The sequence below is a fragment of the Nilaparvata lugens genome, chromosome X (assembly GCF_014356525.2).
Source record: "Nilaparvata lugens isolate BPH chromosome X, ASM1435652v1, whole genome shotgun sequence".
Taxonomy (NCBI): Eukaryota; Metazoa; Arthropoda; class Insecta; order Hemiptera; family Delphacidae; genus Nilaparvata; species Nilaparvata lugens.
The window spans coordinates 91,036,910-91,057,041 of record NC_052518.1 but is presented as its reverse complement, the minus strand read 5'-3'; the positions used below and the strand labels follow the sequence as shown (position 1 = coordinate 91,057,041).

The 20,132-nt window shown below is 31.4% G+C and overlaps 2 protein-coding genes across 3 annotated transcripts in view; one reads left to right on the top strand and one right to left on the bottom strand.

Moving 5' to 3' along the window:
- LOC111043950 (UDP-galactose translocator) overlaps positions 1-20,132 on the top strand; it is a 49,353-nt gene that overhangs the window by 11,527 nt on the left and 17,694 nt on the right. For both annotated transcript variants that reach the window (XM_022328995.2, XM_039442657.1), the window contains exon 2: positions 8,792-8,882. In XM_022328995.2, coding sequence (XP_022184687.1) covers positions 8,792-8,882 — 91 coding nt within the window. The remainder of the gene's footprint in view (positions 1-8,791; positions 8,883-20,132) is intronic.
- On the bottom strand, positions 12,193-17,774 carry LOC111056344. Its single transcript, XM_022343706.2, has 4 exons — positions 17,180-17,774; positions 14,432-14,612; positions 13,254-13,350; positions 12,193-12,315 (listed from the first exon to the last, which is right to left on the bottom strand). Exons 1-4 carry the CDS (start codon positions 17,402-17,404, stop codon positions 12,279-12,281), a joined length of 540 nt encoding a protein of 179 aa, XP_022199398.2. The 5' UTR covers positions 17,405-17,774; the 3' UTR covers positions 12,193-12,278.

Genomic DNA, 20,132 nt, shown 5'->3' with positions numbered 1-20,132 from the left:
ATTATGAAAAATCGTTTATCAATGTGGCCCTTTATCAGTATTTTGATTGTAAATTATAGACTATTAATTAGCGGAAAAGCGTGGATAATCAACATCAGAAAAACAGGTAAGCTCCTTTTCTAACTCCACACCGTTACCAAATTATTTGTAGACTGTGCAGGAATATGATCTAAATATGCCAAAATATTGCATATCAATTTTATAAAAATTTAGTATTAAATCATGAAAAGTACCTATATTCTATTTAGAAATAATAAAATATAATTTGAAATAGAATTGTATTGATCATTATTAAAAAGAATAAACAATATCAGATCAGATTAATCGGGATAGCTTGAATCACAGCTATCTACTATAGAAGATGGTGGAAAAGGAGAAGTGTAAACAATTCCTTCCTTTCTTTTCCACTGACTTTATGATTTGAATATTGTTTAAATATCTTAATAAATTCTTAGCCATTTGAAGCAACCATCTTTATTCACGTAGATAACAAACTAAACTCAGTAAACAACTTATTATATTATCAAACAGTTATCATGTGATTAAGTAACATCACATGATATACAAACATCTTCCCCTTTTGCTACCTCAAACATTTCCTTTTTCAACCTTTCCTTTGATTTCATCGTCTTCTTAAAAACCTCTCATTTCTTCTTAATATTCTTCCACTATTGGACTTCACCACATAGGACCGTGGGGCATCAGCTTCATTAATAACTACTCCAGACTCCCATAATTTTGTTCTCCAATCTTGGAAATAAATGGGCTGATTTTCTTTGAAATAAGAAACATGTTTCCGTGACTGCTTATCGTATGTTTCTTTCTGTTGAAATTTATGGTTCTTCATTTGCACTGCTATTTCTTCTCGAGGAAGTTGATGAAGTTTTAAACTATCTTGAGGATTAGGGAACTTTGTTCTTATCATTCGACCAAACATTAACTGAGCAGGAGAATAATTGAGACCCGCAACACAACTATTCCGATAGTTAAGCAAACTCAAGTTTAAATCGGTTTTGCTTTCAGCACACTTTCTTATCATAGTCTTTGCTATGTTCACCCCCTTTTCAGCTAAGCCGTTAGACTGAGAATAACGAGGACTTATTGTAATAATTTTAAAATCCCACTCCTTTGCGAACTGTATCATTTCTTGGGAGCCAAACGGATTATTATCAGCTATTATAATCTGCGGAATTCCAAACCTGCCAAATAACTGGGATAAAATAGATTTAACAGCCGAACTTGTCTTACTGTTCATTTTTGTTATTTCAAGCCACCTTGAATAATAATCCACAACTATGAGATAAGCTATTCCTTTTACTTCAGCTATATCCACTCCAATTTTTAAAAATGGAAAATCGGGTATTTCATGAGAAAGCATTGGACTTCTTACATTGGACCTTCTATATTTTTGGCAATGCGTGCAAGATTCAGCCAGATTTTTTATGTTTGCTCTTATTCCTGGCCAATAATAATATTTTGAGGCAATGCTGTTCATTTTTGTTTCTCCTAAGTGCGTTTCATGGAGCCTATTCAAGATAAAATCTCTCAAATTCTTGGGTATAATAATTCTTGAATTATAATACAATAGACCCTTGCTAAATTGTATTTCATTTCTTATTTTGAGAAAATGCCTTAGTTCTCCTCCATCAACTATGTTATTAAGCCAGCCATTTTCACAATAATCTATAACTTTCCGAAGAACATCATCATTCTGTGTTTCTGTTACAAATTTATTCAAGCGTTTCTCTGAAAATTCAACTTCGCCATTCTCAGTAACACAATGAACCATATCCGCCATGCTCAAATCAACTTTTTCTTTAAATTTGTCTTGAATCTTCATTGGTATACGTCTCGCTGAACTGGCATGTGGCATTGCGTCCTTTTTTAATCGAATTTTGCACTTGTCGGGGAAACAACCAAGGCCAGTAAACACATCAGAATACGTTTCAAAAAAATACGTTCTATCCTTCACATTGTTGTTTCTACTTTGCTTCTGAACTTCATCAATTCGTTTCACCAGATTCAACTGAATACAAGCTTCAAGGCCTAGAATCGGTACTGTACTCTCTTTGACCACAACAAAGTTTATCAAATCAAATCTTTTTTCTGATTCCACTTGAGCAGTGAACTGACCCAGAGGTGAAATTTTAAATCCTCCGTATGCTTCTAATCGAACACTACTCTTTTTCAACCTATTCAATAACACACTGTCTTTCACAATTTCATATGGCAATATATTCACTTCTGCTCCTGTATCTAATTTGAAGTTTACTGGTTTATGTTCAATTAATAATGTTTTGAACCAAGCCTTTTCATTGACAGTGTTAACTAGATATACTGAATCAATAAACTCGTGAGCTTCTTCTATTGCTGTTGGATTTTCCACAACATTATGTAATGGTTGAGGTAGCCTTTGCTCACTCACTCTGAAATCATTTCTCCTAGCTTTATTCAGGCACATTTTGCTAAAATGATTCATCTTACCACATTTATTACAGCTTTTACCAGACGCTGGGCAGCTCCTACCTTCTACATGCTGCATTCCGCAATAGCCGCATACAATCTTCTGATATGAGTTTGTTATCCTTTTATCATACTTGGAAACTGGGTGCACTTCCTTTCGAGACTTTTCTTCATTTATTGACTTCTCATGTTTTTCACCTATTTCAACACTGCGACAATAATCAATTATTTTTTCCAACGAGTCGTTGTCTCGCAACACACGTTGTTGCATTTCTTTCGACCTTAACCCCAATGCAATCATAGCTTTCAATAACTTATCCTCTTGTTCCCCAAATTCGCATCTTGTCACTAGCCCCTTCAAAGTTGCATAGAATGAATTAAATGATTGACCTTCCTCTTGTTTGCAAGCTATAAAATTGTATACATTCATGATCTCATTCTTTTTTGGTAAACAATAGCTCTCTAATATTTTTAACATTGATTCTACCGTTTCTGGCTCATCCACATCTTGTAACGATTCATATAAAATCAAAGCTTCATTGCCTAACAAGTTTTTAAATCTTGCAACTTGAATTTGGTTGGATTTTTTATTTGTTTCAGTCGCTATAAAATAATTTACGATATTTTTCTTGAATAATTCGAAATTTTGTGAAATATTTTCCCCGTTGCATAGTAACGGTTCTGGCTTGTTGAATTCCATGTTCGTCTTTTAAGAAAAAATATAATAATACGATAATTACCCAATCTTATTACTCACTCAATCCTGTCGTTGTTCACTCACTCAATTATTCTCCTTTTCTGTTCAATTCCTTGACTGCGCCATGTTTAAATATCTTAATAAATTCTTAGCCATTTGAAGCAACCATCTTTATTCACGTAGATAACAAACTAAACTCAGTAAACAACTTATTATATTATCAAACAGTTATCATGTGATTAAGTAACATCACATGATATACAAACAAATATCACTATAGATAATTAATTGGAAACTGTTCAGTGATGTTGAAGTCCATGAACCAGATTGCTTTGATTCGTTAAGACGGCGTTTATACGATCGAAAAAGGCATTGAGAAATTGCCGATATATTATCTACAATACTGTAGTATTTAGGCTATTTTAATATAGGAGTGATCCATGGTCTAGTGGATATAGTGCTTGTGTAGCCTGGATGTTCCGGGTTCAAATCCAGATATGAATAAAAGCTTTTAGCCAGTTCACTCCCGCCTTCAATTCCACATATGAACAAACGGTTTTAGCCAGTATACTCCCGTGATGGTCACGTTAATTTGTCGGTCCCAGCTGATATATAAAAGTCGTGAGACCCATTGACGGCTTAAATGATACGGTGGGACCTTCCCGTAAGGAACTCCGCATCAACAAAATGCCATACGAATTTACTTATGTTTTAGTATAATATATTACGTCACAAGGCCCGGAAGTATGAGTTTACGGTACAAGCAGGATTGTTTCAAGTTGAGACATTCACGTCAAGTCACGTACAATAATATTGTTCACCACCACATGACCAGTAACTAATATGCAAATGAATAACAACAAATAACTAAAACATACATGTTTGTAGTACCCGTATCTATATATTAGTATAAAATAATTTATATTTACAACACTAAAAAAAGTTGTAACAAACAGCTGATCAGCAAGAGTGATAGGATAGCAATCAAGAAGGGAGGGTCTCATTTCTTCTAGGTTTCAGTTCATCCTGCCTATAAAATTAGATGAACTAAAAGGTTCTGCTTTAATTATGTTTTGGAGGTAGAAGGGTAGGTCATTTCATTTCATTTAGGTTAGGAAGGTTAGGGTTTTGCTTTTAAATGGCAATATGTTGGTATTATTCGAAATATTCTGATAATTCATCTCTGATTCCAATTCTTACTGTGTTAATTTTCTTCACTAGCTTGTCTATTATTTTGTTTTAATTTATTTTAGATTATATTAATTAATTTTAGATAATAAGTACAAAGAACAAAAACATGAAATACAGGAGGAAATGAATGTCACCCATAAAGAAGTGTGAAGATAGAGCATGACGAGACGGCCTCTGAACCAATATGGAAACTAGGAGCCTTCAATTAGTGTGTAATGAAGAAATGTTATCTCAAAGACAAATAAACTGAAAGTCATCGGTATAGGTGCAATTAGTAATTACTTTTTGTGTAGTTGAGAAGTTTATATTGTGATAATTATTCATATTAAATGAAAAGACTAAGAAATTGTCAATAACCACAGATTTATTGGTGTAACAATAAATTAATGACACTGGTGTAACAACCAAAACCGGTCTCTCTAACTATCAATAAATCTTTGGCTATTGACAATTTCTTATTTTTTTTATTTAATTAGTAATTAGGTGCAATATAGGCGCGGCTGGAGTACATATCTCAGTCAATAGATTCGATGATTCATTAGATATGAATTATGAAAGCAATATGTGGTAGCCAACACTTCCAGTTCATCTGTCACCATAACGTTCAAACAACATACAAAAATAAAATGAATCATCAAATCCCATAAATTTATAGGTAATGTGCTCTAGCCTAACCTAACCTAACCACTTAGGCTTGAGTCGTCGCTAAGAAATTCCACCTCAAGTATGTAGACCTATAGTGAGCCAGTGACGTCCACAATATAATGGCAGTGTTTGATTAACAATGCTATTGCTATCCTTGTCTATCATTCAACAATGCGGATAGCGCTATCTCTTTCTCGCTTTGCTCTGTTGCCAGATCGTCTTTTAACAATGTAGAATTAATAATTAACAAAATATTTCATCTTAATTATGAAAATTCATTATAAAATTATTGAAAATATTATGTATTGCTTTATAAAATATAATTGATTATTTTGAACAACAGTTAATATAGCATTGACACGACTGAGGATCGGCAACGTTACTCTCCTATCTTTCTCCACTGTAATTATAACGTGGACCTTACTATTTCTACTTTTGGTGCTTGCACTTTTCATTTCCGGCGAACTTATCGAGATCAGCTGTTTATTTGAGCGCATATCATTCGTTTTATTATTACGAAGTTTATTATACTTTATTATCATTCATTAAAATTTGTTGATTAATTTTGTTGCTTGATTCATTTTTCATTGTTTAATTCTAATAAGTATATACTCTCCCTCCCCTTTTGATTTCCCCACCATTTCCACATAATTTCATACTGCTGGTGAATTACTTCACGGTTGCAAGTTAAAGTAGAAACAACTCCTTGCTGACTCAAATTTTAGTATTGGTTCGGTTAACTCAATTGGAAACATTATTAACTGCGCAAACCTGTGTTTTATTTTGAGGCTGAACCTATCAACATAATATTTCAAGTAAGGTGCACAATTTTTCAGCTTTCTTAACTTTTGTTTGTAATATTATTGGACTCTCAAAGTCAGCATTCCAAACCTAACAACTCAGTGGACTCTGTCCCTCAGAGTTTATTCGAGACAGTATCTCAAGTTTAAAATTGAGACTCAATGTGTTATTATACGTGTTTTACTAAGTAAACTAGATAAAATTCTTCAATTAGCTTATTAAATATATTGATAAAGACTAACAAATGTTAATAATGTACGATATTATCTTATTATTCTTGAATGGGATATGACACCTTTATCTTTAATATCTTTTGTATAAGCTTTCAAAAACATTTATTTAATAATTGAAGAGACTTGAGATATTGTCAAAAAATCCACTTTATTTGCATAAAAATTATTTCACAGAAGCATGATTTTGTGTGTGCTCACATGTTGGTGTGTGAGTACACACGAAAGCATTCTCCTTGAAATAATAATTTTTATTAAAATGAAGTGGATTTTTTGACAATATCTCAAGTCTCTTCAATTATGGAAAGATTCTACAACATCAATATTTACTCTACAAAATTAATCATTCATTTAATGTTTACAAATTTTCTCAATGGTGTCGAAAGTGATGATTTATTTCTATAATATTTCTTCCATTGACAATAGAGTTGAGTAATTGAAAAGTGGAAAATATAAAACTATCCTATGATAAAAAGTTATTTCCTTGTGAATTTACAAATTTTCGCGTAGGTAGGAAGGAAAACAACACAATAGATGCAAACAATTGAGCTCTAATTCAGCTCTAAACGAGACGCAAAATTTACAATAGATTTTGTCCAAAAGTTATAAATAAACAGGGAGTATATAACTAATGCGGATGTTTGTTGGTAGATTATGTCTTAGTTTATCTTATCCTGAATATACAGTTGGCCTACTAAACAAAACATATAATTTCGATTGAATGAGCTATTTTAATTCTATTTATTTATTTGAAGTATAAATAAATTACGATCCTACTGATCTTTAAAAATAATACGAATGTATGTAATCATTATTAAGGGATTGAGCGACTAATTTACAAAAAAGTAAAAGTAGAAAATATTCATTACCTTCCTTGGAAAAGAATGTAAATGAAGCATTAAATGACGAAGTTGGAGTATAGTTCATGTTCTGGAAAGTATCCTAAGGATATATTTTCAATTGAACCAACTGTAAGTAGAGAGAATATTTTAATGCCCTAGAGTATTTGGGAAGATTTTTAAGTTTTAAGTAGTAACATTTTTAGGAAGTATCTCACCTTGGGAATACAGCTAAATGGTATTCAAAGTACCGGTGAGTTTTAAATATCACACACAGAAACAAAAAAATATAACAATTATATGAAATAATCAGATTAATTGATTGTCAATTGTCAATAATTTATTATCAATATGTGCAGTCTTCGGGGTGATTTACAGCATTTATTTGGATTTTCGTTTATTCGTTTATTATTAATTATTAATTCATTAGCATTTGAATAATTGCAATTTCTCAATAATTTCCATCTCAAAAATATATAGTGATTTATCTTGAATTTTTATGTTTTCCAGTGCCGCAAATTGAAAGTCGTTCATTGGAGTGAGGCATTGCTCAATCACATCAAATCTTCATTCGATTTTGTGATTATTTTTTTTTTTAAATAAGTGCAATATTTCTAAAGTTTTTAATTTATTGTGATAAATTCTGTGATTCATTTAGAGTATAAAATCAACCTTCAAAATTCAAAATTTTAAATCATCATTCCTGGACCGAAAATCAAGTGACGAAGCAGTGTGTGATTACATTACCTTATCTTTTGGACAACATTCACATTTTATCAAAAATTTTTGGAGAGAAATAGTACAGGCTCAGCCTAGTTTTTCCTCCAATGTCATAATATGTATTATGATTATAGTATTTTATACAATAAATGAATAAATAAAATGAATGAATAAATGATAGAAGCTAACAGAAAATAGCCAAAAACACAGTATTCACATGTATCTACATCTGAAATTTTGTGATAAATCAAAATTGACACTTCTTTTCAACAGAACTGTCAGCTAAATTTGAATTGCTAATGATATACTTTTTGGTGATAGTCTGTTCATGTTCGATGTGCACAACCGTTCTATTTTTTACATTTTTCTGATGTTATTTTTAAAAATATTCCGTACTATATACTGTATACTTTAGTAGGCTATACTGTTTCTTATAATTACAGTAACTAGTAATCACTGATACTATAGTGAGCTCCACGTTATAATATTGGGCTATAATGTCTGTTGTTCCCATACTTGTATGTGTATTTTTTGTAAATAAATAAATTAAATAAATGATGGCAATAATGGCAGTGTTTGATTAGCAATGGTATTGCTATCCTTGTCAATCATTCAACAAAGTGCATACCGCTATCTCTTTCTCGCTTTGCTCTGTTGCCAGATCGTCTTTTAACAATGTATAATTAATAATCAATTAACTAAATATTTCATCTTAATCATGAAAATTCATTATAAAATTATTGAAAAATATAATTTTTTGCCTAACAAAATATAAATGATTATTTTAAACGAGAATGAACCGTTAATATTACATTGATAAACTTGTATCAGCTACCGTGTTTAGAAGGCATTGATAAGACAGAGGATCGGCAACGTTTTTCTCATATTTTTCTCCACTGCCATTATAAAGTGGATCTCACTATATTATTTTAGTTTGCACACCACATTCATCTATGGAGACTTTAAATATTTGTCTGAATATGAAGTTGAGTAATCAAATAGTCAATTTTGTGCTAGCTTGAAGCTGAATCATGAATCATATTCAACTGCTCTTCATTTTTTTACTCTGTTATTCAGTTTTTTTTTGTGCCGGATGTTTCTTTAGTCCGGTAAAAATTCTAAATTTTCAGAAAATTCGAATTTGTTAATGAATCAAAAATGGTTACTAAAGATGTTTACTCTATTAATTTTACATCCTGTCACAGGAAATGAACGGAACTGCTGATAAGGCTTCCAGAGGCTATGCTACTGTACCACAGAATGTTGACCAGACCCCCGCAAACAGTACGAGTAAAAGTAAGTTCTATAACATTAAACAACAAATTAAATATTTCCTCTTCAAAGTCATTGATTATAAATTTATCTCTACAGGACTACTCAATGATTTTTTTTAATTACTAACATAATTTATTTTTGAATATTTTGAAACCTTATGGCATAATTGGCTGGAACCGGTCGTATTAAAAAAAGAAGGGTACTTGTAGTGATCGATCTATGATTGATTATTATTATTATTATTTATAAAGATAGAGGCAAAAGGAAAGCATGTATTTCAAATATCATGACTATATGTCAAGAGCTCGGCTATTTTATGTAAAATCGATTTTTATATCAAGATAGCTGTATCAATATCAATAAAATAGCAATATGTGTATATTTGATGTATAATTCTCTTATACTCTCTCCTGGAATCTTGAAAACAAAGTAATACAACTAATTCATCTCTTTTCTGAATAGGGCTACTTGCAATAAAAATAGAAAGAAAATGAAAATCTCATTACCCTTTTTGAATTATTTAATCGCAACATGTTTCGAACATGACTTGAAAATGGCATCAATGTTTGAAACATGTTGTGATTAAATAATTCAAAAAGGGTAATGAGATTTTTATTTTCTTTATATTTTTTTAATACAACTTTCTGCTTCAATACAAATTACAAGTATCTCTTAGAATTTCTCCATAAAAATTATTGTCAGTCATAAAAGCATAAACAGTCAATGCAAAAAGATCAAATGATCATTATTTTTCTCATATTTCATAATCAGAGTTGGTATCCTTTGTTGAAGCAATCGTTCGCCAAATGTTGGAGATAACTGACAAGAATCATCTCATTTATTCCAAGTTTTTAAACCAATTAACATGGTTTTTTCAAATTTTCAATGTATTCATCAACCAAGAAGTATTTTTCGAATTAATAAATAATTGTTCTGATTGCATAACAAATTATAAACAAAGAATCTTCGTGTTTGATTTTGTCTTTGGGTAATTCATTTTCGGTGATCAGAACTTTGGGACCATTTTTATCCGCTACCAGCTAGGAAAAACAGGTAATTTGCCACCATGTCTTCGGTCACCTGCGAGGTGATTAGCAATCAATAGTCGGTCCTTTCAACTCACTCACACGCTTCTGTCACTGTATGAAAACCATTCATAGATTCCTTAAATAAAATGAAAACTAGAAATTCATATTTTCCTGATTGAAGTTACGTAAAAAAAATTAACTTCAACATCTAAATAAGTAAATATATGAAGTATATTGAAATATTGTATAAATATTTATATATACAGGATTTCCCACGAAAGGTAAAATATATTTTTTATAGCAAAATAACTTTATCAATATCAAAATAAATTCTACTGGGAATTTAAAACTTGATATATAAACGTGTAATGCAAATTAATAACAAAACTATGTGTTTTGTATAAAGATATGGCGGTAAACAGCCAAAGACCATAGATTCTACATTAAATTTGCAACAAAAAATGTCCAGTAAAATTTTCTTATATCGACCTTAGTTTTCAAGTTATTTCAATTTTTCGATATTTTTGAAAAACGTCAATAACTAAAAAACTATCAGTCAAAATCTAATTCCAAGGACATGGTTGGAAAGAGGACAAAATTTCCAATAACATTCATATAATTTGTTCCTTTACTTTACGTTTTTGAACTTTTTATGAGTGTTCAAACTGTTTGAAGTTCGGCTTTGAACTCGACGAATGTACTTTGTAGTGTTACATTATTTATTAAAAATAAATTAATAAAATAGAATAATCATAATTAAATATTTTTATAATCAATAGTATAAAATGAGATAGAGGAATGTTGATAATATTGGTTAGGTTGTAAACGTGGAATGGAGACAGCTGTTCTTTAGAGAGAAAAGGAAGGTGAGAGGAATAATTGTAAAAGATATGGCGGTAGGCTTGCAGAATAATGTTTTATGTGTTTTGTATTGAAAGTTTTTATCAAATTGACTTCTTCATTGAATAATAAATGAAAAATTGTGCTTCAATTGGAAAATGTCATGCCCCAAGTAGCAAAACAATATTGTCTTAATATTGGAAGGAATGTTTTCCCAATATTGTTAAATATATTGTAAATGTTGGTCAATGTTGTCAAAATACTCTGACAATATCTTTATGAAACATTTTATATTTTTTTGAAAATATTATAGCAATGTTGGTACATATTGCTAAGATATTTTGACAAAATATTGGAAAATATTGTCACAATATTGAGACAACATTTTTTATAAATATTGTCCCAATATTGTGACAAAAATTATCACAACATTGTTCAATGTGTTATAAATGTTGGTCAATGTTGTCAGAATACTCTGACAATATCTTTATGAAACCTTTAATATTTTTTGAAAATATTATAGCAATGTTGGTAAATATTGCTAAGATATTTTGAAAAAATATTGGAAAATATTGTCACAATATTGAGACAACATTTTTTAAAAAATATTATCTCAATATTGTGACAAAAATTATCACAACATTGTTCAATGTGTTGGAAATGTTGGTCAATGTTGTCAGAATACTCTGACAATATCTTTATGAAACCTTTAATATTTTTTGAAAATATTATAGCAATGTTGGTAAATATTGCTAAGATATTTTGAAAAAATATTGGAAAATATTGTCACAATATTGAGACAACATTTTTTAAAAAATATTGTCTCAATATTGTGACAAAAATTATCACAACATTGTTCAATGTGTTGTAAATGTTGGTCAATGTTGTCAGAATACTCTGACAATATCTTTATGAAACCTTCAATATTTTTCCTACGATATTTGAAAATATTGGTTGATGTTGGGAAGATATTTTCCTGAAATATTAAAATATATTAACACAATATTGATATTCAACCGAATTTTTCCACAAAAAATTGTGGAAAAATTATCCCATAATATTGTGAGAAAATTATTCCACAGTGTTGTGAGAACCTAGCACCTAGGTACCTAGTGCCAACTTACAGGTGAAAAACATTTTTTCAAATGGATGAAACATGTTATGATGTTCTCGGAGAGAATGGAACTAACTCTGCATTATTCATGGATTAGTTCTATTCTCTCTGTGCATGTCATGAGGTGTTTCTATGCATGTTACCAGATTCTGTTTTTACCTGTATGTTTTCACTACCAGCTTGAAAGCACTTATATGAGCAAACTTGCTCATAGTGTAACTGTACCCTCATTTCACAATTTAAAAAATATATTATAGCCTGAATAAATTTTTGCAATTTTGTAAATTTCAATTAATATTTTCAAAAATATTGAGGTTTCAGGGATTGATTATTCAATTAAAAACCGTAATTATAATCAATTACTAATTTATTGTTTATGATGTCACTACTATCTTTTCTATGTACTATATTCTTATCTATTTGACAAGCTCATCTTCACAATCGATGTCGATTAGCTGGTGTTGGCTGATTCCTGGAAAAAAATGAAAATAATAAAAAAATCAGAAAGAAACTAATACAAAGCAGAAAATAGATGATCAATTTGTATTTTTTATACTGAAGGGTTATAATTGAATATGAAATCATAAACTTGTATTTTTTATTGATAGAAAGTGTAGAGAATCCGATTCTGGAGAAAACCTTAGATGGCAGTGATTGTGTTAAAGTGACTCAAATTTCAGAAATCCCGATCAAAAGAAGAAAAAAAAGTCAAACCATAGCACATCTGAATCAATTTTAGTCTTTCGATTTTCTAAGAGTTTTACAAGTTTTACACAATCATGCCAATCAACTTTCCCTCCAGAATGTAGTTAGCTAGAGTACCCGATAAAATTTTGTTGGTTGGTGAAAGACAAGGTTATTAAAAACAAGATTATTCTGATTTGAGAGAACTAAACATGTTGGGGATCCTGAAAAATAGTAGGCTACAGATCAGAGATCGCCCGACTACACTGGAGATCACGACTGGTGCATTGAAAATATTAATCATATTGAGCTTTTATGGCTCATAACATCCACTAGGTTGCTTTAATACAAAAAAATAATAATCAATTGAGTTTTACATTTTTACCAATGTTTTATTAATGATATCACGTTTCTGTAATGTTGAAATCAGATCTTTTTTTTTAATAACCTTGGGCGAAAGATGCTTATTCAGGAAACAGCTCAATACAGAGTGAGTAAAAGGTTTGGAAACGGCTTGATACTTTTCATAGAGGTAATTTGATGGTAGGTGACGTGGGGGATTGTGCTAAAATTTTCCACTGAATCATGACATTAAAAATTTGGTCCGCCATCTTGGATCAGTCATATTGAATCCTAGCTCAAATTTTTCGAATGGGAAGATGGTCGTGTAATACATTTTTCCAATACAGATTTTCTAGAGAAATTGATTGTGAGATGAATGCTTACATTTTGTCCAACTTTGATTGGGCTTGTGCAAGCCATGTAGCCGCTTTCAATTGGACTTGCTTCAACTCTGATTTTGGCCAGCACCGTTTTGTAGCAGCTGTAACAAAAAAAATCATTAGAACACCAATCTCACACATTACTCATTACAATGCGAGAGAAAAGTACAAATAACAATGTATAAAGAACAAACAATGTATGAACAAAACTACTTGTTCTAAGTGGAATCGGCTAGGAAGATAAGATGAGAAGGAAAAATACCTCATGGATCATGATTTATCATGTAATAGGCAGATTGTAATGAAACATGAACAGGAAAGGGTTCAGAAAACCCGATAAAAAGTCGGGGTGAAATAATTTAAAAGGAACAAGCGAATCTAATGAACATGTTGTAAGAAAATTGTAGTATTAATGAATTTCCGATGAAAATATTCAATAATCAGTAATGAAATCATGATTGTCTTCTATTATGTAGGATTAAGAGTGTCCTAGACAATGGAGTCTCTAGTAGGCCTATTATCTTGATATCCTAGAAACTCAAAATAGAACAAAATTTATTTGGATGAAAGTAATTTATCTCTAGTTCTCCATATAGTATTTCTTTATTGGAAATTGAAAGATGGTCTTGTTGTGCATGATACCACCTAACTTCCTTCCGCCCTAACTTTGCCCTCCGAGGTTGAAATGAAGGCAACGATTCTATTCTATTCCAATATAGAATTCCAGTATGAATTGAATAGTGATTACCTCAAATCAATAGGACAAACCCTTTCAAAGCTATATGAAGTATTAATCAAAGACAAATCAATTAATATTTCCGATACGAATTAATGATCAGCCTAATAATGACCACCTCCCAAGTTGAAAAAAATCAACTTAGAGATTCAATATTCCAGATCCTGGATGGAATGATTACTTTATTCATTCAATAGGATAGGATGACTTCTTTATTTCAATGACGTGGCGAAGTTTGGACAGTAATGTCCACTCTACCACTTGACCACGATGTTTGTGGATGTAATATTTAAAGACAAATTGAATTTTTTGAGTCAGTGAAGTCGAATTTTCTATTCAAGTGGTATTTTGTCTACCTGATATTGATATTGCAAAATTAGCGTAGTTTATGAAATATAAAGCAAGCGACAGTAAACTGCAAAAGGAGAAATTAGCTGGAATCTTACCAATCATAACTTTGGCTATCAGAAGATCCTTAAATGGTTTTTTCTCTATTTTGTGATCTTTCCGTTGCACTCCCTTCCAAGAGAAGTTGACGGCTACGTCGAGCGTCACCAGCTTCCCCATTATGCTAGTAATTGTGCGCCCTTCTGATGTTTTGTCGGCGCATGACGCAACATATGTCTCCTTTGAACAAATGAAAAACAAAATACTTAAGTTGAATAATAAAATTGAAGTACAATATTCTCAAAGGGATTACGTATGTCTGTTGAAAATTCGACTGAGTTGTCAATATTGTCAATATGTTTCATAATGAAATAAAAATACACATATGTTGTCAAATTCTACAAAGTTTTATTCGGTACAGGACCATGGTTTCGTCACCACACAGGTCACATTTTTAAGTTGACTGAAAAATGTGATCAGTGTGGTCACGAATCCATGGTCCTGTACAGAATAAAACTGTGTAGAATTCGAAAAAAAAACATATGTGTGTTTTTATTTCATTATGTCTGTTGAATTCATAATGTGAACTGTGATTTTTTTACAATTTCCAAAAACATCACAAATTGAACTGAACTTAGAAAACAGATTATGTATGTAAATAATTTTTGAGTTTGTTCTAAGTGCTAGGTTATATTTCAATCAGTGGAATTTATAGGTAGGTACACGGTTAAAAATCCTAGTGTTTCTGGCCTAAAAAGCTTCTTATAAAATTAAATTATCACTCTCAATTTGTTTCCTTTTGAGACTCTTTATAAATTTCTGTCGATTTTCTTAGCAGTTCACACAGAATGTGGATTTTTTTGTTAAGGCTACTCTTGAATAGAAATAAAAATGAAAATCCAAGTACCCTTTCTTTAAATTCTTTACTCACAACATATTTCGGCTATGATGCCAGCATTATCAAGTGATTGAAAAATAATAATTAAAATTATTTTAAATAAATACTATTGCACTATTTATAAGAAGCTTATACTATAAGAAGCTTGCATCTTATTCTTGATCTTATAAGCATTTATATGTACATTTATACTGAATAATTATTCATTTATTTATTAGGTTAGCAAAAACAATACAACGATCGGAAAAGAATAATCATTTAATATCGTAATAAAAGTGGAAAACTGAATGTTAAGAGTTTCATATCAAAATTCACAGTCCTTGTTTATAAAATCATTAAAATTGTTAATAAAGTCCTTGTTAATGGCATCGTAGCTGAAACAAGTTGTGAGTTAACAATTCGAAAAAAAGGTATTCAGATTTCTATATTTATTTCTGTGGTTTTTTGATGTTTTGTGACAATTCCTACATAATAGCTGGCTTACAAATCGACAACACATGTGTGTTACGGTATCTGATGGAGTTCAATGAAATATGCATGTCTTTTGCATGCCCCGTGTCTGCACCATGCGAAATCTCAACACCATAATGTTGAAAGAATGATAAGCAAGGGAGCCCATACTTCGATAAGAACATGGAAATGTGTAGCACAATGTCATAATACCATATTTATTTTTATAAATGACTACTACTACAGTTGGGCCAAAATTTCTTAGCACCTGACTGCTGACTGTAGTTAATTAACTTCATTGAAAACATTGCGTGCTGCTCTACTCCAATGCCTCTAAATTTTTATTGAATGTTTTCAGAAAAGCGCTACCCTCCTCGCCGAGGCAATGTGGTTCTTGCAAAGATTATTAATAACGTTGTGTTCTTGCTAAGTGTGAAGAAATTTTGGTCCAACTATTCTACTACTACTACTTCTGTACTTATAATAGAAATCCTATTATATTAAGCGAGCAATTTCTGTATATATTTATATATTTGGTTTTTTATTGGGTATCTATATGGTTATTTTCTATGTCCGGCTCTAACGATTTTCACGAAATTTGTAACATAGTAGGTTTATGATAAAAAAATCGATTGCACTAGGTCTCATCCCTGGGAAAACTCGATGATGGACATTAAAAGGATAATTCATCCTTGAAAAAACCGCTGTGACTTTCGTCGTCTGTGGATAATAAAAGTGATTGAGCGAGTGCGTCTGTGGAAAATCAAAATATCTTATCCCCGAAAATTCATAAACTGACATACAGCCAGCTGTAAAATATAAACACGATTTAAAAGATAAAGAATCCTTAAGAGTTTGAAAGGTGAAATTATTCATAATTGATCAAAAATAATAATCATATTTTAAATTAAAAGCATATTTTCGCGATGTTTCCTAATTCATCAAAAAAGTTAATTTTTCTTTTAATCCTTCAAACTTGAAACCTTTTTTTAGCTAATGCACTTAGCTGCTGGGTGGCTCTTAATCAATTAGAAATTTTAATCAACTTGATCAAATATCTGATTTGTTGACATGACATGGTATATCATTCAAAATTTAAGTATATCAGAATTTTCAAAGTTGATCAATATTTTACAGTTTTAAGTGATTAGTAAGTGTTAATTTGCTATTCAATTTGTTTTTTAGACAATCTAAACTAAAACTTTCATGTTTTCAAATGTTTGGACTGGGAATTGGACTTGAATTCAAGTGCATGAAACATAATCTACTTTTTGTACTATTTATAGTGTATAGATCAAAATTCGGAAAATTAACCGTTTTGGGCTTTTAGTCCTTCCCCAATCATTTTAAAGAATTTTTGTGTGCTGTTTATCAATAAATAAATAACGAGCGAAGCTCGGTGCCCCGATATTATATTTTTAAATGAACTGAAGAATGTAAAATTCAATCATAAACTCACACATCTGATTAGGAAACTCCTTTCCATGAGTTTTCGTTCAATTTTCTGCAAACTCTCCATAGTTGAAGCAGGAAAATCCTCAATTATTCCCTCTGGGGGGTATTGCAGGCTTGGCATATCCACATTTGCACGGCTTTCCTGCGCAGTTCTTAAAACTTCAACAGATTTGACAAGCTCGTTTTGCGTTTCCCTCAAGTAGAACAAGTTGTTATTCATTTTTTTCATTTCTCCTGCAACAAGTAACAGAAGTTATTGAATCAATTCGTTCCCTACACAAACACAATATGAACTTTAAAAGAAAGTTTGTAATGACATGCAATTTATTAAACAATAATTTTGTGACTTAATATGAATACTTATCAATTGTTTATTTGCAAATCGGAAAATATCTTGAAATTTGCGATTCAAATTGAGTTTTACATGTGGAATTGCTGGTTATACAGAGCGAACAGCATGAGCTGTTGAAGCTGTAAGAAGTTGCGCAACAGCGTGATAATTTATGTAATCAGACAAATCTTGTTCAGTATCATTTTTCTGATTTACAATTAATGTACCATTGAGAACATCATTTTGAATGTATAGCCTATACTTGACTTTAATTTGATATGTTTGCTCTGTAAGTATAGACTATTATTTCTCTCATTGGCAACTGAACCAATACATTTTAATGTAGGTATGATACTAAAATTCAATCAATTGTTTTTTAGATTCGTGAACATTTGACATTTTAATTTGAAAAATGCTTAGAAACATCGATACTTAAAATAAATTATCAAGCACTCTGTACGGAGTGGGAGAAAAGTTCATAAACTAACTAACATTGAGAGCTCAACTCAATTGACATAAGAAATTTTGTCAGCCATCTATTATCCAAGGTCCATGTTTTAATGGGAAGGTGGACATGTGGTATATGATTTACATCGAGAATTCAAAGACAAATTGATTGCTGTGAATTGCACAATGCTATATCTCGAACCCCTACAAAGATAACATGATATAGGCTATACATACATTTTTTTCAAGAGACACAAATAATTATAAATAGTTTTATAACTCAAGAAGGGTTTGACTGATTGATTTGCAGTCGTCACCATTCATTCTGTCATGCAACTTTGTACTGGAATCATGTATTCCCTTTCCCACCTTTCCCCATTTGAAAAATATATGCGAATTTTTGGATATTCAAGATGGGGGACTTATTATTTTTCAAATTTTTGTTGTAATAACCTTGGGTATGTGATACATGATAACATAATTTCAATGTCATGGTGAATATTCACTTTGAGGTATCAACTGATTGATAAGTTTTTTCCAAATAACCTTTGTACTGTATAAGAAATATTAAGTTCCGTTTCACACACCACAATTATTTGAAGTCTGGCTTTCGCTGTCTTTAAAAATTATATTAGACTGAACAGAACTTTTCAAACAACATCATAGTATGATTATAACATATTATATGATATAACATATTATGTTTGTCAAGCTTCATTCAATCTAGTAAAATTCATAGGACCGGTAGAAAACCGGACGTCCAAAACTCTTGGTGTGTGGAACGGGATTCAATTAAACATCATTAATTTAAAATTAAAAAGTACATGTTGAAATATAAAAATAAAGTTGGCGTCTACTTACTTGATAAAGTGCACAGTGTATGTGCCAGCTGTTCGAATCCCACCTCACTTCCATCAAAGGGACAGGAATGTTTTTTGTTCTTGCCCACTCGGCAACACCCTTTCGATTCCTCAAACACCTTTTCGCACCGCTTCTTTTTGAGAAGTGGTTCCAGAACTGGTGGACTAGGGGAACTGGAAGAACTTTTTTGAGCAATAGGAGAACTCGAACTTGGGGATGAGCGGACTCTTCGAAGTGGAGATTCTTGCATAAATAGAACTGATACATCCTCCTCCTCCTCCTCCTCCTCCTCATCCTCAGCTTCCTCAGCTTCCCCGACATTATTCACCATATTTTCAAATCTACGATTCTTCACCGCCTTCCTCTTTCCTCGCTCTCTTTCCTCATTTTCTGAGGACGTCAGTGAGGATTTCCCTGATAATAAACGTATGACATCCGTCATACCCCGTTCGTAGTTATCTGTAAAAGAATACACATATTAGAAATGGGAATGTGAAAATTTCAGCAATCGAGTATAATGTAAGATCCGAAGATATAATAACCAAGTGGAATTACAATAATTGAGAAGTGCTCGAAATTGAAGTGCAATTGAAATTAGAGTGCTTGAAAAAATGGTCAAATGTTAGTAACAATATCATCAAAATGTAATATACAATTATCACCTCCAGTATTGATTGTATTAAAGCATAAGTTATAATATTGAATGCAACTATTTTTCTATCTCTCAAAACTGAATCTTCAAACATTGATCAATACGAGAAATAAATTTTAATATTATATGATTAGTAATTGAAATTATTAATAAGCTGCATTCTCAGTAGGTAAGTAAACGTTTCTCCCAAGCTTGAAGCGGGTAGACCTCAACCGCCCCGTGGGCACGATCTGCCAATGCTATACAGCAGAGGTGAATAATCATCAGCCAGGAGAGGTAATGCGTGGTTAGCACGTTGATCCTCTCAACCATAAGCTAGCTCCCATAATCAAGTGACAGTACATGTCACTTTTGAATAACATCCACTTAATCAGTTAGAGTGTAATGTAACAATCACTATTCCTCCAGAGATGGGAAACGACTGACTATCTTTACTAACAATAAGCCAGTCTCCTAAAGGAGGGCGACTGAAATGAATTACACGCCCACAAAGTCGCTTTTATAGTAACCACAGCTTAATTGAAGGGTAAGTGGATATGTGATAGAATTATATTGATTGATCAGTCCTCTGCAACTTACCAAAGTCTTTTTGAGATAAATCTATATCCACTTTATCCCAATCACTTTTTGGTGCGATACACTCCCGCGCCATTTTCTTGGTAGTGG